Consider the following 18,763-nt stretch of genomic DNA (forward strand, 5'->3'; position numbering starts at 1 on the left):
TCAGCTGCTCCGCGGCATGTGGGATCTTCCCGGACCGGGGCACGAACCCATGTCCCCTGCGTCGGCAGGCGGACTCTCAACCACTTTGTCACCAGGAAAGCCCTAAATACATTTTATTTTTTACTTATTTTAGTACAATATAAGTAGGCTGCTGCTTTTATAATAAAACCTTGCTGTTGTATTAGACTGTGTAATAGACTTTATTAAAGTCCTATTAATAATTTCCAGACAGTAAAGAAGCTGCAGGATTGCAGAAGCAATAAGAGCAGAGAGAAACTCATTTCTTCTCTTTGGACCTCAGTTCCTTCAAGTTAAAAAGTCCAGACTTCAGCTTTGACTTCTGAAAGGAAGTATTATGAATATGCTCCACAGAAATATAGAGGACTAGTTTTAAAGCCCAGGGGAAAATCCATTAACATAGAATGTTGACATGCATTTGGGAGGACACAATTTAGCAATTATTTGTAGACACCTGTTTTTTGAAGGGGGAAAAACATACTTCAGCAAACATTTGAGTGCCTACTTAGATGAGTATGGTATATTCTTTATCCCAGGAGAAAGATCAGACTAGTCAAAGCCATAGAAAGGTAAATAATCAATATTGTTTGATGTGATAAATCCTTACTACGTCTTTAGAAAGGAGAAAGTGAGCAGTTTTATGGGTTGAGGCAAGCAGGTGAAGAGAGGAGTGTGGTCAGGGAAAGCTTCAGGGAGGAGATACATGACCTGAGTCTTAAAGAGCTTGGCTTTGGATATGCGTGTGGCAGGGAGTCCAGGAGGGTGTTCTAGGCAAAGGTAGGAGTATATACAAAGCCACAGAAGTCAAGCCAAAGTAGATTGCAGACTCTTTTAGTGCCAGAGAGGGATGAGGTAGTCTCATAGTTTGCCAGTGGGCAGTTGGACAATTCAGATACTAATTACTTTTAAGATTACAGAGAAATTAGTGCTTAGCACTTCTATGATTAAGCCACTTTGTAATGTTATTTGTTTCTTTGTGCTTTCTTTACAGGTAAATTTTTTACTATATATGTTTTTGCATTAAATAATGCATTTGGTCCTGAAGTATATAATATACAGTATTTTATTTTTAAGATTTGGAATGGATTCAGAATAGATTTATTTTGTCTTGTGGAGCATATAAAGTATGTATATGTGCTAAGTTTAATCGTAGTTATGTGCTTTGAAGTTTGTAATTGCAGCTGTGTCATGCTAAATCGATGGTAGAGTCATGTCTCAATTTCTTCACCGTGATGACCAGTGTTGGAAACTAACTTCATCTCACAGAAAAGGCAGATAGAAATAATATTGTTCCCTGAAGAGGCATTGTTTTATTGTTGTTGTCCTTTTATTAAGGACTGTGGAAGAAGGAAGGTGGGTGGGAGGGAATATTAGTGAATTGTAACACAGTGGGTACTCTGCTCCTTGATAAATGTATAAATTGAGTGTATTTTTATGTACTGTTAGAATGTCATTTAGTTTTGAATTATGTTTATAAGATACAACTTGCAATGTAAACATCTGTAAACCTAGAGAGTTTTTTAAAAATTCCCTTTTGACTGCTTTATTTTGATTAGCAAAATCATGTGTCACATATACCTACCTCCCAAGTACCTAGTAATTTTATAAAAAGAAAAAAGTTGATATTTTTATCAGGTTAAATTTTTTTTATTGTGGTAGAATATACATAACATAATATTTACTGTGTTAACCATTTTCACATGTACAGTTCATTGACATGACTGCATTCGCACCATTGTGACAATCACTACCATCAATCGCCAGAATATTTTCTTCTTCCCAAACTAAAAATCTGTATCCATCAGACGATAACTCCTCACTCCTCTTCCCCCTAGCTCCTGGGAACCACCATTCTACTTTCTAAGCACATAAGTCTGTGACTTTGACTACTCTAGATACCTCATATAAATGGAATCATATAATACATGTCTTTTCTAACTGGCTCATTTCACTTGGCATGATGTCCTCAAGGTTCATCCATGTTATAGTATGTGTCAGCATTTTCTTCCTTTTTAAGGCTAAATAATATTCCATTGCAATGTATATACCACATTTTGTTGATCCATTCATCTACTCATGGACACTTGGGTTGTATCCATCTTTTGACTGTTTTGAATAGCTGCTATGAACATGGGTGTACAAGTATTTATTTGAGTCCCTGTTTTCAGTTCTTTTGAGTATATGTCCAGAATTGGAATTGCTGGATCATATGGTAGTTACATTTTTAATATATTTGAAAAAAAAAACACCATACTGTTTTCCATAGTGGATGAACCACTTTACATTCCCACCAACAGTGCACAAAGGTTCCAATTTCTCCACACCCTTGTCAACACTTTGTTTGATAGTAGCCATCCTAATGGATGTGAAGTGGTATCTCCTAGTGGTTTTGATGTGCATTTCCCTAATGATCAGTGACGTTGAGCCTCTTTTCAGTGCTTATTGACCATTTGTATATCGTCTTTGAAGAAATATCTATTCAAGACTCTTGGCCATTTTTTAATCAGAGTGTGTGTTTGTTTCTGCGTTGTAGGATTGCTTTATATTTTCTAGTTATTAACCCCTTATTAGATGTATGATTTGCAAATATTTTCTCCCACTCTGTGGAGCGCCCTTTCACTGTGTTGATAGTGTCCTTTGATACATAAACATTTTTAATTTTGTTGTACAGTTTATCTATTTTTTCTTTTGTTGTCTGTGCTTTTAGTGTCATATCCAAGAAATTCTTGCCCGATCCAGTGTCATGAAACTTTCCTCCTATGTTTTGTTCTAAGAGTTAAATAGTTTCAACATTTATGTTTAGGTCTTTAATCCATTTGGAGTTAATTTTTATATGTGACGTAAATGTCAAATTTCATTCTTTTGCATGTGGATATCGAAAAAAAGTTTTGTATTTTGTTTGTGATCACTTCATTTTGCTCTACACATTTTTGTTTCACTGATATCCCAAAGGGAATCTTTAAAAACATGAAACAAAATTGGAACGTACAGCTTTTAATATGGCAGTGTTAAAAGGGGATTATCTTAGAGTTATACCCTGTCAGTTCACTGGCAATATCATGGGTATTATCTTAGAGAAATGTTCAGCCTACCGCCTTTCATAATGTATACCTTATACTTCTGACTCCCTTTCCCGTTCTTTCCTCCTAACAGGTTTTCTCAAGGTCAGCAGCTTGTGACCAAGTTAGTAACGGCTCCCGTAGCCTGCGGGGCGGTCGTGGTGCCCAGCGCTATGCTCATGGGTCAGGTGGTGACTGCCTACCCTACCTTTGCTCCACAACCGCCGCAGTCACAGACACTGCCGGTCACTCAGCAGCAGCAGCAGCAGAGTTCCCAGGAACAGCAGCTCCCTGCAGTTCAGCAGCCACCGCAGGCGCAGCTGGCTCAACCGCCGCAGCAGTTTTTACAGGTAATTCTCCCCGTGGGGAAGCTGTCCCAGACCTGTTTACTTTTATGGAGTGAAATTAGGGATTAAAGGAACATTTTTTACATGATCTGAGAAGTCCATGAAGGCTCATTGTACGACTTAAATTTATATAAAGACAGAAAGCTTATCCCAGTTGGCTATTTTTTCTTCTCTTGTTCCGTCTTTGGAAAACCTTTAACCTTGCCGTGGAGATACCCCACCGTCTGAACTGCTGGATAGAGTAAGTGGCTGCTTCTTGCCCATATCAAGGTACTTTACATAGAGCTCTCTCTGGCTAGAGTTTCTGGAATTCAAGCAGAGGCACCTTTCTCTCTTCTCTTGTTTTCCTAGTGGCCCATCAAGCTGTACTCTCTACAGGGCAGAGGTGTTGAAAGGGATTTAAAAAAAAAAATTACTTTAGGCATTATCTTAAATTATTTTATTGGATTAAATTTTATAGTAACTTTTTGGTAATAAATTAACATCAGAGGAGATATACTGTGGAGGCATAGGCTGCGCTGAGATTGAGTCACTGCTGTACCACGTACTGTGTGAACTTTGGCAGGTTACTCAACTTGCTAAAATTCAGTTTCCTCATCTGTAATATGGAGGTGCTAGTAGTTAATATCTCATGGGTAAAAGAAGCATGCAAATCACTGAGTATGGTATAAGACACGTAACTAGCTTTATTTTATGACCACTGTCTTGATAAATGTATTAATAGACACTCAGATTAACCAGAATGCAGACACAGATCTCATGTGGGTATATCAGACAGAATCTACTTATCTAAAGGGTGCAGAACAAAGTCACCTAGATCGGGATCCTCAGCAAAGAAATCAGCAGGACAAATTTCTGGACCTCAGTACCCTCATTGGGGTACACGGTAGCAGACTGTGACATCTGGAAATCCAGCTTTTTCCTTACTGGTCTAAAACGCCAGCAATTTTGAATGTAGGCTAAGCCTAGATTTGTGCTGGATACCGTTCCATGTATGCCAGGTGTACATATCATCAGTTTTAAAGTTATACAGCATATGGTATGATTAGAAGATTCAGTGTTATACTGTATATTCAGACATAAATACAGTGTTAATTTATCGCCATTGGTGTTCTGGTACAAATATAATTCTGAACTTGGTGATGTGCTAAACTAAAAGAGGTTAGTTGCCTAAATATCTCTGAGAATCATACAGCCCCTTAGAACTTAAGCCTACAATGCAGCCATTAATGACTGGGTTAGCTATTGTTACAAATGAATTAATGACAAGAATTTATAATAAGTTATAAACTATTCTCTAGGGGAAATGTATTCAATGAAAATTAAGCAAAATCTTAGAAAGAAAAAAAAAAAGCTTAGAAAGGGAGAAGACTTGCCTTAAGAGCTCAGTTTTCTAAGTCTCTCAGGGAACGAGGGCTCTTAAAAGAATGAACATTCTCTTCCACTTCTAAAAAAACATTCCAAAGACATGGGACCACTAAAGAAATAAGATAGGCAATAAATACCCTTTAGAAATACACAATTTGTCTTTTCTGGTTATATAACACCTAGTTCCAAAGTGTACCTCTGTTGTAACCCTGTAAAGCTCATAAATACCCTGAGTTCTTTATCTTACAAAAGCTTTTCCTAATAACAAAGGGAAAAAGAAAAAGTCTCCAGGTCCTTAGCAAAGCTTAATGGCCTTAACGTTTCAAAGATCTGTCTTTTTGTGTGCATGTGCAGGTGTCCTTCATATACATTTGCAGAAATCACCTATCACAGTTCCAGTTTAAAATTATGAACCCTGCATCAAGATGTATTGTCAGTAGTGAGGAAAGACTTTCACTTTCTTTTGGCTAGTTTCCTTTATATCTCTAGAAGGAGCAATTAGGCAAAAGAAACTGAAGTTCATGGACTTGACACTTGCCCAAGGCCACACAGCTAATAAATAGCAGAGCAGGGCTTCCCTGGTGGCGCAGTGGTTGAGGGCCCGCCTGCCGATTCAGGGGACACAAGTTCGTGCCCCGGTCCGGGAAGATCCCACATGCCGCGGAGCGGCTGGGCCCGTGAGCCATGGCTGCTGAGCCTGCACGTCCGGAGCCTGTGCTCCGCAACGGGAGAGGCCACAACAGTGAGAGGCTCGTGTACCGCAAAAAAAAAAAAAAAAAAAAAATAGCAGAGCAAAACTCAAAGCCAGGGCTTCTGATTTCAGATTGCCCGCTCGTTTTTTGTTTTGCTTTTTCTTTGTTACATCATACTGCTACCTATAGGACATAAGTCTCTGACTTTGCCTGCCCTCATTTTTATGGTACTTTTAAATAATAATAATGTTAATATTTGATCTTCACAAAAACCCATTGTGGGAGGTACTGTGATTATCCTTATTTTGTAAATGAAGAAACTGAGGCCCAGAGATGTAAGTAGCTTGACCAAGTTACACATCGGGTAAATGGGGCAGCCAGAGTTTGAACCCAGGCAGTGTACCTCAGGGCCCATGCTCTTGGCCAGGCCACTGAACTGCTGCTCTCACCAGTCAAAAAGCCTGTGCAGAAGGTGTTGTCTGTTTGACCTCAGAATGTTCATGTTTCATATGCTCTTAGCGATGCTTAAATTGTATCATCTGTTTAAAATGTGGTCTTCAGGACATATAAAGTGAAAGAATATGTGTGGTTTGTCTCAGGGCATAGATTGCTTTCTGTACCATAAAACCTCTAGCTCAGTTTCCTTTTAAAAAATGAAATTCTGTTATACTTTCAGGAAGAGGGAAATCCTCATTAGCATTTTCCAAAATATTATTTTTAAATGAGAAAGCAAAACTTATGTACAGATTTTGTTCCTGCGGAGAGTGGAAAAGTTGAGTAAATCTTAATGTAGACAGTATAGTGGGGGTAAAGCAGTGTTGCATAATCCATTTGTTTTTTTAGACTTCTAGATTGCTCCATGGGAACCCTTCAACTCAGCTTATCCTCTCTGCTGCATTTCCACTACAGCAGAGCACTTTCCCTCAGTCACATCACCAGCAACACCAGTCTCAGCAACAGCAGCAACTGAATCGGCGCAGGACTGACAGTTTGACCGATCCTTCCAAGGTTCAACCACAGTAGCACACACGCTTCCTTTCTGCCCTCAAGGGAGGAAGGGGGTGGCCCATAAAAGAGTTGCTCGGATGATCTGAGGATAGGATGAAAAGTTCCAGTGGTTTCATGAGATGCAGTATTGAGTGTTCTAGTTCCTGGAATTAGTTAGCAGAGAAAATGCTGCCTCGTGCTGCGGATGTGCATTAAATACCAGCCAGCAGGAGATGATCATAGGGCCATAGCCAATTCTGACAGTGTTTGACTTGCCCAGATATTTTTTGGTGGAAAAAGAGTATATTGCCAAATGTTAAGAAACTCAGCTATGAAACATGACCTCCAGTGAATAAGAAAGGCACTAACAATGTTAGTAACTTTGAGTGGTTCTGTGCCTGTTTTCAAGTGTTACAGAGGATACACCACTGCCATGTCAGGGGTTTGCTTACAGTGATGCCATGAAGACAGTCCAGTAGACTCAGTAGGCCCCCTTCCCCAACCCCTCTCCCTTTTCGGATAATGATGGAATAGTAATTAATTTCAGAATGTTGTATGAGTTTAAATTCTCTATGTACAGATGCTGTAAAAATAATATTATGTATATGTCTGGATAAAAGGAGAGAAAGCAAAACATTTTTTGTATGCTGCATGAAAGCATTATCTCCTCATTTAGGTATGAGTACGTTTCCTTAGATTCTGACACCATGTGCAAACTAATACATCCTCTTTTCCCTTTTGTTTACCATACAGTAGTGTTCTCTTCAGTTTTCCGGGGCACAAGTCTTTTTTTTGTTCATACTTTGGCTGTGATGTCACAGTTTGTTCAGTGAGGTATGATGTGCTGCTGGGAATGGATTTTTTTTTTTCAGGTTAAATTATTTGAAACAGGATTTTCAAGTTACTCAGAAATATCCCTCATTTCATTATTTTTCAGTTATGTTTGAAAATAGGATTTGCACTGCTTTATTTTAAGATGGTTGGGAGTTTTGATCACATGTTTTGATCTAGTTCATAGTTGGAAATAGTTGTGTAAATGGTTTTTAAGAAGCCTGAAAGTAATTTCAAGAATGTTTCAGTTATAGGAGTGAATTTGCACACAAAATATTTTAGGCACTTTTTAACGTTCTCACTGGTGGGAATTTTAACTTTTAGGATTTGTTGGAACCTTTTTATTATCCCCACAATGTCAATGCTTCTTTTAGTCAGAAATGATTCAGGGTTATTTGAGGAAAAAACAAAAAACAAAAAAAAAAACCCATAGTGCCTTGATTTTGATTCAGGTGATAACTCACCATCTTGAACTCATCGTCTGGTTTCAGTAGCAGTTTTGAAATCTTGGTACATTTTTAATAGCATGTGGGTGTCAGTGCCATTAAGTTTCTAATGAAGACTGCTTTGAGTCTCTTGGTTTAGAGGTACAAATAATTTTGAAATAAAAGATGACATCCTAATGATACATCAGAGTTACTAATGTGGTCACAAAGTTGTTTTGCTAAGTCATCATTTTCCTTAAAGCTATGTAGTCATTTAGGAATTACCAGTAAATATTTGCTCAATGTGATCTGAAAATCCTGTGAAGAAAAAAGAACGGGTAGGAATCGGCTTTGCCTTCACTACAGCACTAGAATATTGTAGCTCACATGCTTCATAAACGTGAACTAAGATTTCATTTGTTAATACATTCTAAAGGTAGTAAGTTCCAACCAGAATTACGTACATTTAAAAAAAAAGCATTTTATAGATTTTATGGTACTAATAATTAAATTTATAACTACAGAACAAAGGAAAATTAATGGGAAAATGTCTTATTAGAATATCAAAAATTATTACAGAGGAAAGGGAAGACAGCAAGCTATAATAAATCAAAATTGACCTTAAAAGAAAATGTGTAACAGAATTGAGGTTGTTAAATAGAAAAGATTTCAGCAATGAAAATAATCTAGTACAGAATTGCTAGATAAAGGAGTCAGGGGAACTCTAGGTCGGTTCTTAAGACTTTTCTGTTCTCAGCTTTGCTATCATCCTTAAGGGGTATACTTTGGTAGAAAACCATGCCTGGCCCCACATAAACTAGAAAATTAATGTTGAAAACAACCAAAGAGACTTGGTACCTACCCTTCTACAAAAGAAGTGTTACTAGATGCCAATCAGTAATTAACATATCAAGGAGCTCCTCTTCTAGCTAAATGATCATCTGACTTTCTCATGAATGTCAAGAATAAATGTCAGAATATCTGTGTACTTGAGCATATATACACGTGGGCAACATTGATGTTGTAGAGTATGGCAACAGTATTTTTTTCCCCTTTCAAATTGCCTTTCTTAACCATATCATGCCATTCCATATGTATCTGAGTTGTGCCTCATTTATTTATTGGCAATATGTAGTGATACAGATTTAGCAAACAAAAGATATGATGAACTATTATATTAAGGTTTATTTTCTAAGTCCCATATGTAAAAAGAGAGATGGTGAACCGTGAGTACTGTGTACTTAGGTTAACACAAGCCACAAGGTAAATCTGTACACTGTTTATGCACATTCTCCTCCACCAATCCCTTCAAGCATTTTTCCATCCTCACAAATATGTGGGAAAGAAAATTAGACAAGATTTTGCTTTATAATTCCTGCTGTTCCTCACAGCTCATTTTTTTCCTGCTTAGAATTGGTTGCTACACTTACAGGAGCAGCTGGCTGCTTTTCTTTTGCTGTCAGAATGAAATGTTGGATCAGAAGAGCTAGTAACTGCCTCTCAGCTCCTCCTTTAACTTTGTTTTCCTCCTGCTTCCCTGTAACTGTCCCCTCCTCCATGAATTGAGACTTGAGCATTCTGATGAAGATTCAGTAGTTGCCTGTTCTACATTCATTTCTGTAGCCAAAGTTGTTAATTAAAATCCAAATCTAAGTCATGAAAAAATACCAAATAGGAACACCTTTCAACTACTTAAAAATCTTATCTTCCCTCTGCTTTACTCTCATAGATACTCAGTTTTTCTTAAAAAACACTTTATTCTGGGTGGCAGTCATTAGGTGTTATCTTCTTTGGACTGCTGTGGCACTGGGTGAGTCACTGTTGTTGTTTTAACAACTACCAGTGAGGACTGTAAGGGTTAATAAAGTTGCTGCCGAGAGTGGTGTCAAACCAGAACCAAGACACTCAAAAGCACTTCATTTTTTGAGTGAAAATATTGGCAGAAAAGCAAATATGGGGGAAGATGGGGGTAGCGTGTGAGTAAATACTACAGTTCAGTCTCCCAACTCCATCCCAAGTTGAGGGGGTAATTTGAGTCCTGTGCTCTGCTTTGTCACGTAAATCTGGTTTAGGAATGTACTAGTAATAAAAGGATGCCAGTGACTTTGAATAGTTTGTTGTAGAATTCTCATTGTAGATTCGTGGAAGTGTTATTGTAATTCTTCAGAAGTGCTTGGGTTGTTGGTCATTGCCTTAAAGCGGTCTGCTTGCAGTTAGTTAAGGGCACTGCTTGTTGAAGGGAGATGAACCCTTGTTCAAGAAGCCTTAGGAAGGGGCCGCTTAAAATAGTACTCTATTTGCCGGCTCTACACAGACAGGTGAAAATTATTTTAAACTGGAAGTTACTCAACGTGTTTTAAAATGTCTCCACGACATTGAGGTAGCCTTTTTTTTTTTTTTAAGTGGACTGCAATAGCATTTTGCTCTGGTATTGCTCATTTCTACTTTTTTTCTTTTCCTGTATTTCTCTGGTAATTGCAAGTTTGTTGACGAACATTTGTGTAAAACTCATTCAAGTCTATAACCTTTCCAATGTCTGTGACCCTGTTCTTAGTCCCTCGGGAGTCAGTGTTGGAAGGTATAAACACTGGATATTATTGCTGAGTGAGTCTAGCCAGGAATAAGCTGATTGGAATTTTTAAACAGAGGAAAAGAAACAGCACAAAGGCACTTGCCATTTTATAGTGATTGGAGGAAAAGAGTCTTTTGTTTGGGGTGGGTGAGCATTCTTCTGAAAGGAGCTTCTGAAGTAACTGCAAAGGAAAAGAGTTGACTATTTTTATAGCATATTTAATATATTTGTATATAACTATGAATATAATAGGAACCCTTCACATGCCTCCCCACTTTTCTAATTTACTTCCCCTTTTGCCATAGCTCTAGCTTAGCCTCATCCGCATGGGTAATGTGCCTATTGTCAGCCTACCAAAAGATAGTGCTGCTGCTTTCTGAGACAGGTGAGAAGACCCAACTCTCATGCCTGGGGATCCTTTATATAGGAATAGCACACACTTTGCAGACAACACACCACAGTCTAAAAGCATCATTTTGAAAGGTAACAAGCACTTTATTGCAATTACTCATTTTGATAAAGTTTATTATCTTAGATATTACCATTTCTAAAGGATCCCCAAATCATCACTTAGGTGAAATTTTTAAATGACACATTTCTGAGAAATGTTTAGATCCAGTGAACCATAGTAGGTTTATGGGAGTGATTTCATGGTAGCCAAATGAACTTTGACTTTTGTTTTGAATGTGGTGGAGTCAAGAGACTGTGGATGCCTAGCTCCATTTAGACACTATTGTAAACCTATCTTGCCTATTGTGTGGACACCAAAAGAGACCAATGAGCCTGTTTATTTTCAGAGGTCTAGGAGAATTGCATCAGTGTGAATAGATGTATAGAGATAACTTAAAAGTGATTGGTAGTCATAATTTAGAATACAGTAATTTCAAGAATTATTCTGGGTGTTTAAAATGTGCTCTGAAATGTTGGCATGTCATTTCAGTGTTTCCATTTGAATTACTCTTGTAATATTTTTGCACAGAAAGGACTGAGAAAGACTACTTTGGTTGAAGAAAAGGAAAAAAAAAATGGTCATATTTTAATGTCTCCTGTGGAAACACTGGGGATGAATTTTGTTGGTACAGTTATTAATTCAGGATGTTTGAAACAGTATTGAACAGCTCACAAGAAATTAAGCAAACGTGGATATTAAAAATTAAAACACTTTCTTTCCATGTGACTGTTTTGCATACTTTTTCCCCATGTCATAATTTAACACTACATTCCTTGTTTTTGTTAAATAAAATAATACTTTGCAGGTTCTGTTTTTGAGTATTTAACAATATTTTGTAAGCTGCCTGAGTTTTCCTAGGGAAACGTTCTTTAGTGAAATAGTTTATGAAGAGGTATTAAGTGAAAGTCCATCACCACCACCAGCAAATACTGAGGTGCTGCATTAAGTGACAATCAAAATAGTATTTATGGGAGAATTTAGAAAGTGGTTTTTAAAGAAGCAATTGCTTTGAAAGCAGTTCTCTGGGTTTCTTGAATAAAAATGGCTAAATGTATTTATTTATATTTTTAAATATCTTTGTGTTCTGTTTTCTCATCAGAGTGATTTCACAGTGTATTTAATTGTGGTTTGTTTTGTTTTGCCTTGTAATCTTCTATGTGGAGGACTGGCTCTTCCTGTCTGGGGTGCAGTCCTTAGCCCTCGCGACGCCTCTTCATGGCGATCAGAACCTGTTCCACTTCAGGACAGCAGTGGAGCCCCAGTCCAGATGCCCCTGTGCTTCTCTGCTGTTCTCAACTTAGATAGGAAACAGTAAAGGTAACTCCTTTCAAATCTGCTTCATATAGCTCCAACTTTTTTCTAGTTTCACTTGCTGCCTTTTCTAGTTTATGGGCACTTTTAATACGATAACTTCCCCAACACAGCCAAACGCCAGTATGACAGAACCCAAAACACGCGTTGCCTGTTTTGCCCATTTGGGAAAATGTTATTCAAACAGTCAGCATCTTCTAATGGCGGTCACTATCATATCCATATTAAAATCCATCTAAAGTCCTTAAATATAGGTGGAATACTGCAAACTCTTCTACAAAAAATATTTGCTGTGTTTATATAGTGTAATGTTGCTTGGTCCTTTAAAAACAAAGCCACACCAAACCTCCATACACAGCATTGTCCAATAAAGCAGTGTTTGAACATTTGAGGCCTAGAAATTTGAGGATATTTCTTGCTGGTCTGTATTGGAACAGAATTCCCCACCTTAGGGCTCCCAGAGTAGTTCTTGAGTCCCACAGCCCAGGTCCAGAGCACACTCTAGCTTTTGGGATCCCGTAGAGAATGGTAATTAAAGGAGGTCAACCACAAGTTGGATTTAATGATATAAAAAATGTTTCTCGACTCTTAAGGGTTAAATTGGAGATACGATGTTTTTAAATGTATGCTTTTTAGTTCCTGAGGAAACAAACGGTGACATTGCTTTGAAAACTACATTCAGATGTTTTATGATGTGTATTTTGAAGCTGGCCTGTACTGGTACAGATTCACTGCTGGCAATGGTTGTACCAATACTAAAGAGTTAAAATGTTAGGAAAGCTCTGTTACCTTCAGATTGATGTATTATGTAACCGGACAATCACCATCAAGCAAAAAGAAAAAGAATTTGGCCGGGAAATGTCCTTTTCCTTTATAGATGTCAGCCAGAAGAGCTGTAATTTAGATCATCCTAGAATCACTCTGCAATCTGTTTTATCATGGTGTAAGTTGGGGAAGGTGCTCAGTATGGCACTTGCACATTCATTCTATGTAAAGACTGAAGCCCAAAGACAAGTTAAATTCAGTGCTGTATTGAAACCAGTTAGTGCAAAAAAAGAAAGTTTTATCTCTGTAAATTTTTAATTGTTAATTTAACATCAGTTGGTAATTGTAAAAACACACACCAAATTCTTTCTAATGTTCTGTGTGGTTCTTAGTGTACTACTCTTGACATTGATGTGTCCTTACTGCTTGGTTCTTGGTTTTAAATTAAAATTAGATATAGCCTGTCATTCTTCCTTCTGAAAGGGTGGAGCTATAAATGGCTAAGAATACCTTTTTTTCCTAAAGCAAACATTTCATTGAAATCCAGATTGATTTACAAAAACAAGACTGACATTTTCCAAGTAATATCTTCAGCCCCAATCCTAAATTACACAGAAGCAGAAGCACAATGGGATAATGAATGGTTTCAACGGTGCTATATAATAGGTTCTCTGCTGATTTTCATGAGCTATGTTTGGAAATTCAATATTATATAAAATGCGGATCATTTTGTTACTTATTTAATATTGCCATTTTGATTTGGTGTTACAATTGGTCACACTTGTTTCTCAAAGCTGTCCTTTGAGAACAGGTAAAGTGTTATTAGCCTACCTCCACTCAGGCCTCTTGCTGTATGATCATTTTTCCAGGTTATGATGTGCACAGTTTTTAAAAACTATATGTACTATTATAATGCTCTTTCCCATACTCTTGTAATGTATTCAGAACCTAAAATTATAGCAAAAGAGCCAAGCAGTAGCATTGAGTTTTTTTATAAATGTAAAATTAATTAGATTCACTTTGTTTCCTTATTCAGTTTTAAAAATAAAAAATACCTCAGTGCTGTGTTTTCCAGTATCACCTGCATTTCTCAAAGAAATAACACCTGCTTTATGTGGCACATAACTTGTAAGAATCACATTATTTTGGATTTTAAAGAATATTAAATATTTTAAAAGCACTACCAATGACATTTTCCTCTCTTTTATTCAGCAATGGAGTGTAACTGCATTAGCAATCTTTACCTTGTAGCTAAGGTCTGAGCTGCCAAATTCTCTGAGTAGTTGTGTCCTGTTACAAGATTGTGGTGCCTCAGAAAGCTTTGCTGTTATTCGCCGTTACGCTGGTGCTGGTACCAGGCGGCCTGCACTTCCAGGTCTGGGCTATGATGGTACCAGCTACTTTCTAACAAACAAGGAATTATCCTTTCTAGTCTTGGAAAAGAAATAATGCAATTCCTCACTTACTTATTCTGTTTGTAATAATCATCTAAGGCAGTATTAGGGGTATTTAACTACAGAGAATTCTGGTGTAGTTTCAGCATTTAACCTGAGATTTCTTTGAAGTGCTTTATCTTAACTCATGGACATTGTGGTTTCTTTACCCTGTAATACACACTTTTTATGGTAGAAAATTCCTTAAAAGTTTCTAAAAATGACTTTTTCAGAAATATGTGAACTGCTGCTTTTTAACTGACACTTTTTTAGATCTCCTCACAGTAATGGTTACTATTGCAGAATGATAGCTGTATTGAGAATGCTGGGTGATTAACGAGATTATTTCACAATCTGTTCAAGTTACAAGTGACTGTACATTGTGAACTTTGTAGTAGCTCAGTAAACCTGACTTGCTCTGGGTCTGCTATTACTTCACACAAGGAACGTGTGGGAGTTTCTACAGAACTGTCCCTTCAGGTCTCTAGAGGCTTCTGATGGCAGTGTTATTGCGTATGGTAATAGAGCATATGAGGCTGGGAGAAAACAGTTATGCTGCTTGGATGGGAACAGTTAGTTAGTTAGTTAGTACTCAAGTTAGAAGAGACTTACTTACTTAAATGACAGTGATTACTGAAGTTGCTATTATAACATGAGGTGCCCTTCACCATAATCGGTGATTATGGTCTCTCTCTAGAAGTAAACTGTCGTCTGGCTTGACTCCCTGCCCTGCTCTACCATGTAACCCTGGATGAGTTAACCCTTTTTTTTTTTTTTAACTTTTTATTAGTAGCTACTCCCTCACAGAACTAACTGTGTGACGGTTAAGACAGTGCTTTAGAACAATGCTTGGCTACTGTTTTTTATATCAACTTTAGAAACTGGTCTGTAAATGTTAATGATTTGATAAATTAGGAAGTTATGAACTTGCATAACACACAAGGAAAAACAAGCACTGGTCATATCATTTTTATTTATGTTGTATCTTTGTTACATTGTTTATTCAATATAGAAAAAATATGAATACACTCAGTATTCTCTTTTATTTAATTTGGTAATTCCACATGGTCAAATATTGACTGTTATTATATTGGGTTTCCTACCCAATTGAAAAAAAGAGGAAGAATGGACCTGGCAGACAATTCTTGTCATGTTATTAACAGTAATACATTTCTCTTGCTCTTAAAAAAAAACACACAAACAAACAAAAACCAAAACCTGGGCTTCCCTGGTGGCGCAGTGGTTGAGAGTCCGCCTGCCGATGCAGGGGACACGGGTTCGTGCCCCGGTCCGGGAAGATCCCACATGCCGCGGAGCGGCTGGGCCCGTGAGCCATGGCCGCTGAGCCTGTGCGTCCGGAGCCTGTGCTCCTCAACGGGAGAGGCCCCAGCAGTGAGAGGCCCGCGTACTGCAAAAAAAAAAAACCTAATTTTGAAAAGACTTCTTCTGATTATTCTGATAAACCACTGCTTACTGGCTCAGGAAAATGTTTTAAAAGATAGATGATAGATAGATAGATAGATGATAGATAGATAGATGATAGAAATTAATTCATTCTTTCCCCCAGGAAAAATTTTAAGGTAAACAAACACCGTAAAACACCTCAGTTATTCAGGACAAAACTCATATTCCTTACAAAGGGGTCAGTGCTGAAAGAGAATCAAGTGGCAGACCCCCTGCCGAACAATGGCTCTCTATATACACTCTCACCTCGCCCCCGGCCAAGACAAGGAGACCATATTAACATAATTATGCTGGAGAAAAGAAAAAATCCACACTTATAGATATCAGGTTTTTTTTTTTAAAGATCCATTTTGCAAATAGAATCAGTGATTATTTCTCTTGGACATAATACTTCATTAAATGGGTCAAACTCACAAATCAATGCTACAAAATACAGTATTTTCCATCACTTTTAGTTATAATATACACTATGTACATAGTTCATCTATCTTAGACTAAATATAAACGAACAGTATCGTGTTAAAAACCAGAATCAGGACTTATAAATAGTGCAGAAAATGCAAACGCCAAAAATACGATGCCTCCTATAATTGTCACTGTAAGAGAACAGAAAAAAGTTTAAGGCAAAATTCCTCTAAATAAGCCCTGATGTTCCCTATTATTCTTCTAATCTAGTAAACTAACATTAAAAACAAATTAGGAATACTTGAACAAATTAGAAACACTTCAACCTCATTTCCACGGCAAAATACTTAACATGCCCGACTCTGAACAGTTAAGAATCAGTTTATTTTCCAGCACTCTTTAACTAACAGAATTATTAAACTGAAACAGTGCTGACAAGCAACAATAGAACTATAACTCATCTTAAAACCCAATTACATAAAAGAGAATTTTCAACAACTTCTGACTAGCAAAGAGACTTTTTATTCCATCTTTAAGATCTATCAGCTACGTAGGAAATTTTCAGCTGAATCAGTAAATATGGTCTCCATCTATGATTCCCAATCCCGAAGACACATTTTCAAAGCTAAAAAGTTCTCGTATTTCCACAGGGTTGTTTCACTGACTTAAATATGTTGACAAAAAGCTACTATGAATCCAGTAATGCTTTGAGATGGTTCTGTATTTTACTAACACCTCCACGTGAAAAACAGGCCATGTTTGCCACAGCAGGGCCAGTACGCTGGACCTCTAAGAGATTATCGTAGCAAAGACCAAGTCTACTTCAGAAGAAACACACTCTCTTTCCTAACCTCAGTGATTCTAAAAGTTAAAATAAATGGCATTTTCTTTCTAATTTAAAAAAAAAAAGAGAGAGACTTACCAGTTCTGACAGAGATTTTTTGTGCTATCATTCTTCCTCCAATTACTGCGAGCCCAGTGCAGAGGCAGTGTCCCACTGTTCCACCCACCGCTACGCCATAGGGGTCCTGGAAACATACCATTAATTTAAAACCAAGGTTGAAACTGCTACCTGAGAAAGATAACGATCAAGCAATGAAAACAGAGGTCAGTAACAACAACAAAAACATAAAACAGTTCTACGAATTCAGCTTTATAATTTACGAAAAGTGTTATGGCTGCTTGAAGGAATATGTTCCAATTATACCTAGGACTAGAGATAAAAGGAGAATAAACTCAAATCAATGTGTAAGATCAAAGTAACCTAATTCAACCTTTCAGCAGTTGTTGAACTTACTTCACAGGCACTACTTAGCTCTTAGGTGACGAGTGCTAAGGAGACCTACCCTAGACACCTCTTCCCTCAGGCGGTATTTGATACTGTCTAGAAACTACATAAGAGTGTAGTCTGACTGTGCTTCCTAAGAACAGAGACCCTGCCTCTCAAGTCTCCACTGTGTCCCAGTGCTTTAGCTCAGTGTCAGGACACAGTATTCATTCAGTAAACACGTGCCACCAAAGCAAACTGGAGGCACTCAGATTGGGAAGACCAGTGAAAGTTTTCCAGAAAAGACAGCCCTGAAGAACAAGCGGGAGCACCTGACCTGGCAGCAGGCCAGCAGCAAGAGGCAGCTGCGGAGCACTTGAGTGTTTCTAGAGAGAACCAGTGAGTCACAAGAGGAGGAGTCCCATCAAGGTAGGAAGGGGCTGGGTCATGAAGGACCCGTATAAGCTTAGAGTTTAGACTTTTTAAGACACTGGTTTTTATCTGGGGAGTGACAGGTTATGCTTTAAAAGTAGAGCCTAGAGAGTGAACTGGAGGGGAAGAAGACTGAAGGCAAAGTGATCAATTGAGAGGCTACTGCAATAGCCCTGGGAAGAGACAATGCTGGCCTGGATGGGCGTGGGAGACTAGGTAGAGAAAATCAGATGGATTCGAGAGAAACTGAGGCACTACTGACATACCTTAGTGATAAGTGAGTGGCAGGAGTGAAAAAAATCAGGCCTGACACTTGAGTTCCTCACCCGTTATTCTCCAGATGAATTATGGCAATACCGATGTGATTAAAAAGGTAGAGGAAGCAAGGGAGAAAGCGTTTGTGGCTGCCAACAGGAGTTAAAAGTAGAGAAGTTCAAGAACCAGTTGCGTTCAGTGAAGAAGTGATGGGACTGAATATAATAACCCCAGGAGAGAATGTAGGAGTGCTGATGATACGATCATGAGGAAAGCAACACTGAAGAGCTGACAGGGGAAGAGGAGCCCAAGGGAGACTGAACAGGTGGCCAAGCAATTAGCCTCCCAAGATGACCACGGCAAGCCCCACTGGTGGCTGCAGTGAACTTAAAGCACCAAATCAACCGGTGAGTCAGAAACTAGAGCCCAGTGGGTTTAGTAAGCAAGGAAGTAGAGCCAACTCCTGTTCCCATCACAGCCAAGCCCTCTGAAACTGAGGGAAGTCGGGGAGGAAGAGGCTTATATTTGGAAGAGAAGCAGAATTGAGGAAGGGGTAAAACTTCTTTAGATGAGAAAAACTTGTGCATATGCTCACAAAATCGGGCTGGAAGAAAGGCCAAGGGCTTTCCCTGGTGGCGCAGTGGTTGAGAGTCCGCCTGCCGATGCAGGGGACGCGGGTTC

The 18,763-nt window shown here is 38.2% G+C and overlaps 2 protein-coding genes across 12 annotated transcripts in view; one reads left to right on the forward strand and one right to left on the reverse strand.

The window, feature by feature from the left end:
* Positions 1 to 11,557, forward strand: part of CLOCK (clock circadian regulator) — a 136,334-nt gene extending 124,777 nt beyond the window's left edge. For all 11 annotated transcript variants that reach the window (XM_024131922.3, XM_024131924.3, XM_024131921.3 and 8 more), the window contains 2 exons: positions 3,172 to 3,427; positions 6,328 to 11,557. In XM_024131922.3, the coding sequence (XP_023987690.1) occupies positions 3,172 to 3,427; positions 6,328 to 6,507 (436 nt within the window). In that variant the 3' untranslated portion in view covers positions 6,508 to 11,557. The remainder of the gene's footprint in view (positions 1 to 3,171; positions 3,428 to 6,327) is intronic.
* Positions 11,558 to 15,213: 3,656 nt separating this feature from the next.
* Positions 15,214 to 18,763, reverse strand: part of TMEM165 (transmembrane protein 165) — a 25,813-nt gene continuing 22,263 nt past the window's right edge. Inside the window, exons 5-6 of the mRNA XM_007121134.4 lie at positions 17,051 to 17,156; positions 15,214 to 16,319 (exon numbers count right to left, since the gene is read on the reverse strand). Of these exons, the coding sequence (XP_007121196.1) occupies positions 16,243 to 16,319; positions 17,051 to 17,156 (183 nt within the window). The 3' untranslated portion in view covers positions 15,214 to 16,242. The remainder of the gene's footprint in view (positions 16,320 to 17,050; positions 17,157 to 18,763) is intronic.

The sequence above is a fragment of the Physeter macrocephalus genome, chromosome 7, assembly GCF_002837175.3.
Source record: "Physeter macrocephalus isolate SW-GA chromosome 7, ASM283717v5, whole genome shotgun sequence".
NCBI lineage: Eukaryota > Metazoa > Chordata > Mammalia > Artiodactyla > Physeteridae > Physeter > Physeter macrocephalus.